The sequence below is a fragment of the Zingiber officinale genome, chromosome 2B, assembly GCF_018446385.1.
Source record: "Zingiber officinale cultivar Zhangliang chromosome 2B, Zo_v1.1, whole genome shotgun sequence".
Lineage (NCBI taxonomy): Eukaryota > Viridiplantae > Streptophyta > Magnoliopsida > Zingiberales > Zingiberaceae > Zingiber > Zingiber officinale.
Window position 1 is genome coordinate 142125215 of NC_055989.1, and position 1552 is coordinate 142126766.

Here is a 1552-nt window from a genome sequence, read left to right on the forward strand (position 1 = left end):
AGCAGCAAGCTCAGTTTTTATGAACCTCAACGTGTAAAAAAACCCAATTTTTATCTAATATTTGTCTACAGATAACTCTGAAAATTGGAATCTAACTCATTCCTGATGAGTTCTTACTGAACAGCAACGTATCAAGTTGAAATATACGAAATGCATGGAGTGATCGTTCAAACCTGAACAAAAAAAACTTAATTTTGAATGACAGCAAAGATTGGAATTGACCAGAACGTTCGACAGAAAACCACGATAATTTATACGTTTAACAGATCCAAAATCCAAAAGTACATGAATTTTAAGAGTAAAGTAAATCGTCACTCAAGAAATGGAACTAACCGACAGGATCAAGCAGTGAGCACTACGGCACCGCCTCCAGCCTTGATCTTCTTCTCAGCGATCTTCGAGATGAGCTTGGCCTTGACGACGATAGGGCGGCCCTGCGGCAACTCCCCCTTTCCGAGGACCTTGAAGTAGCCGAACTGAGTGACGTCGATGAGCGGGGCACTGGCGCCGCTGCCATCCTTGGAGGCGGCATCCTTGACGTCGTCTGGGACGAGGGACCAGAGGCTATCGACGTTGACGATGGGGCAGTGGTACTTGTTGCGGAGGTGGTGGAAGTGGCGCATGCCGACCTTGCCGAAGTACCCCGGGTGGTACTTGTCGAAGAGGATGCGGTGGTGGTGCATGCCTCCTGCGTTTCCGCGTCCACCAGGGTGCTTGCGGTGCTTCCCTATGCGGCCGTGGCCAGCGCTGACGTGGCCCCTCTTCTTCCTGTTCTTCTTGAAGCGGGTCGTCATGGCGGCGGATGGCGGCTCACCTCCTACTCCTCTAGGGCTAGGGTTTCTATATACTGGAGGAGAGAGGGTGGGAAAAAAGTCGAGACCAAGCCTTATATAGATGTAGGGGTTGAAGTTGAGTCGTCCGATTGAGGTTGGACGGCGTCTGATGAAATGAAGTGAGCGGAGTTACTGGTTTAGTGAAGAAATTTGAGTTAAAAAATAGTAAAATAATTTCTTAATTAAAGAAAATATTATAATAAAATATTTTTCATAATAAAAATATCAAAATAGAACCCAATTACACCTTATGAACAATAGTTTTAAAAAATAACATCCGAATTTTAATAAAGATGAATATTTTTAAAAATATTTTCCGAGGGTGTATAATCTAAGTATCAAAATTTTTGAATAAATTAATTTTTAGAGATCATCCGGTTTGACCATACAAACAGCTATTGGTCACCGAACTAAATCTAGAAGCTCGTGTGACTCCTCCCTCAATAGTCTTAGATTTTTTATTACTAGATAAAAATATTTTACTATACGCCATAATTAAAAATTAAGATCGCCGGATCTTTCATGTGACGACGAAGGGTAGTCGTTAGTAATCGGAAGAAGTTATGTGGATTGTGGTTGAATTAGTTTAGTTTTCTTAATTTAATTCTGTTCATTGCTTATGTTTATTTGTGTTAATATTTTGTGGTTGAATGTTTGTATTGAACTAGATTTTCTATGTTTGAATTGCACTAATCTTGCTTCATTTGATTAATGCTCAC

At 41.1% G+C, this 1552-nt stretch overlaps 1 protein-coding gene across 1 annotated transcript; it reads right to left on the minus strand.

The window, feature by feature from the left end:
* On the minus strand, positions 1–858 carry LOC122047510 (60S ribosomal protein L27a-3-like). The gene is made up of 2 exons (XM_042608859.1): positions 334–858; positions 1–173 (listed from the first exon to the last, which is right to left on the minus strand). Exon 1 carries the CDS (start codon positions 792–794, stop codon positions 342–344), a length of 453 nt encoding a protein of 150 aa, XP_042464793.1. The 5' UTR covers positions 795–858; the 3' UTR covers positions 1–173; positions 334–341.
* Between the last annotated feature and the right edge of the window lie 694 nt (positions 859–1552).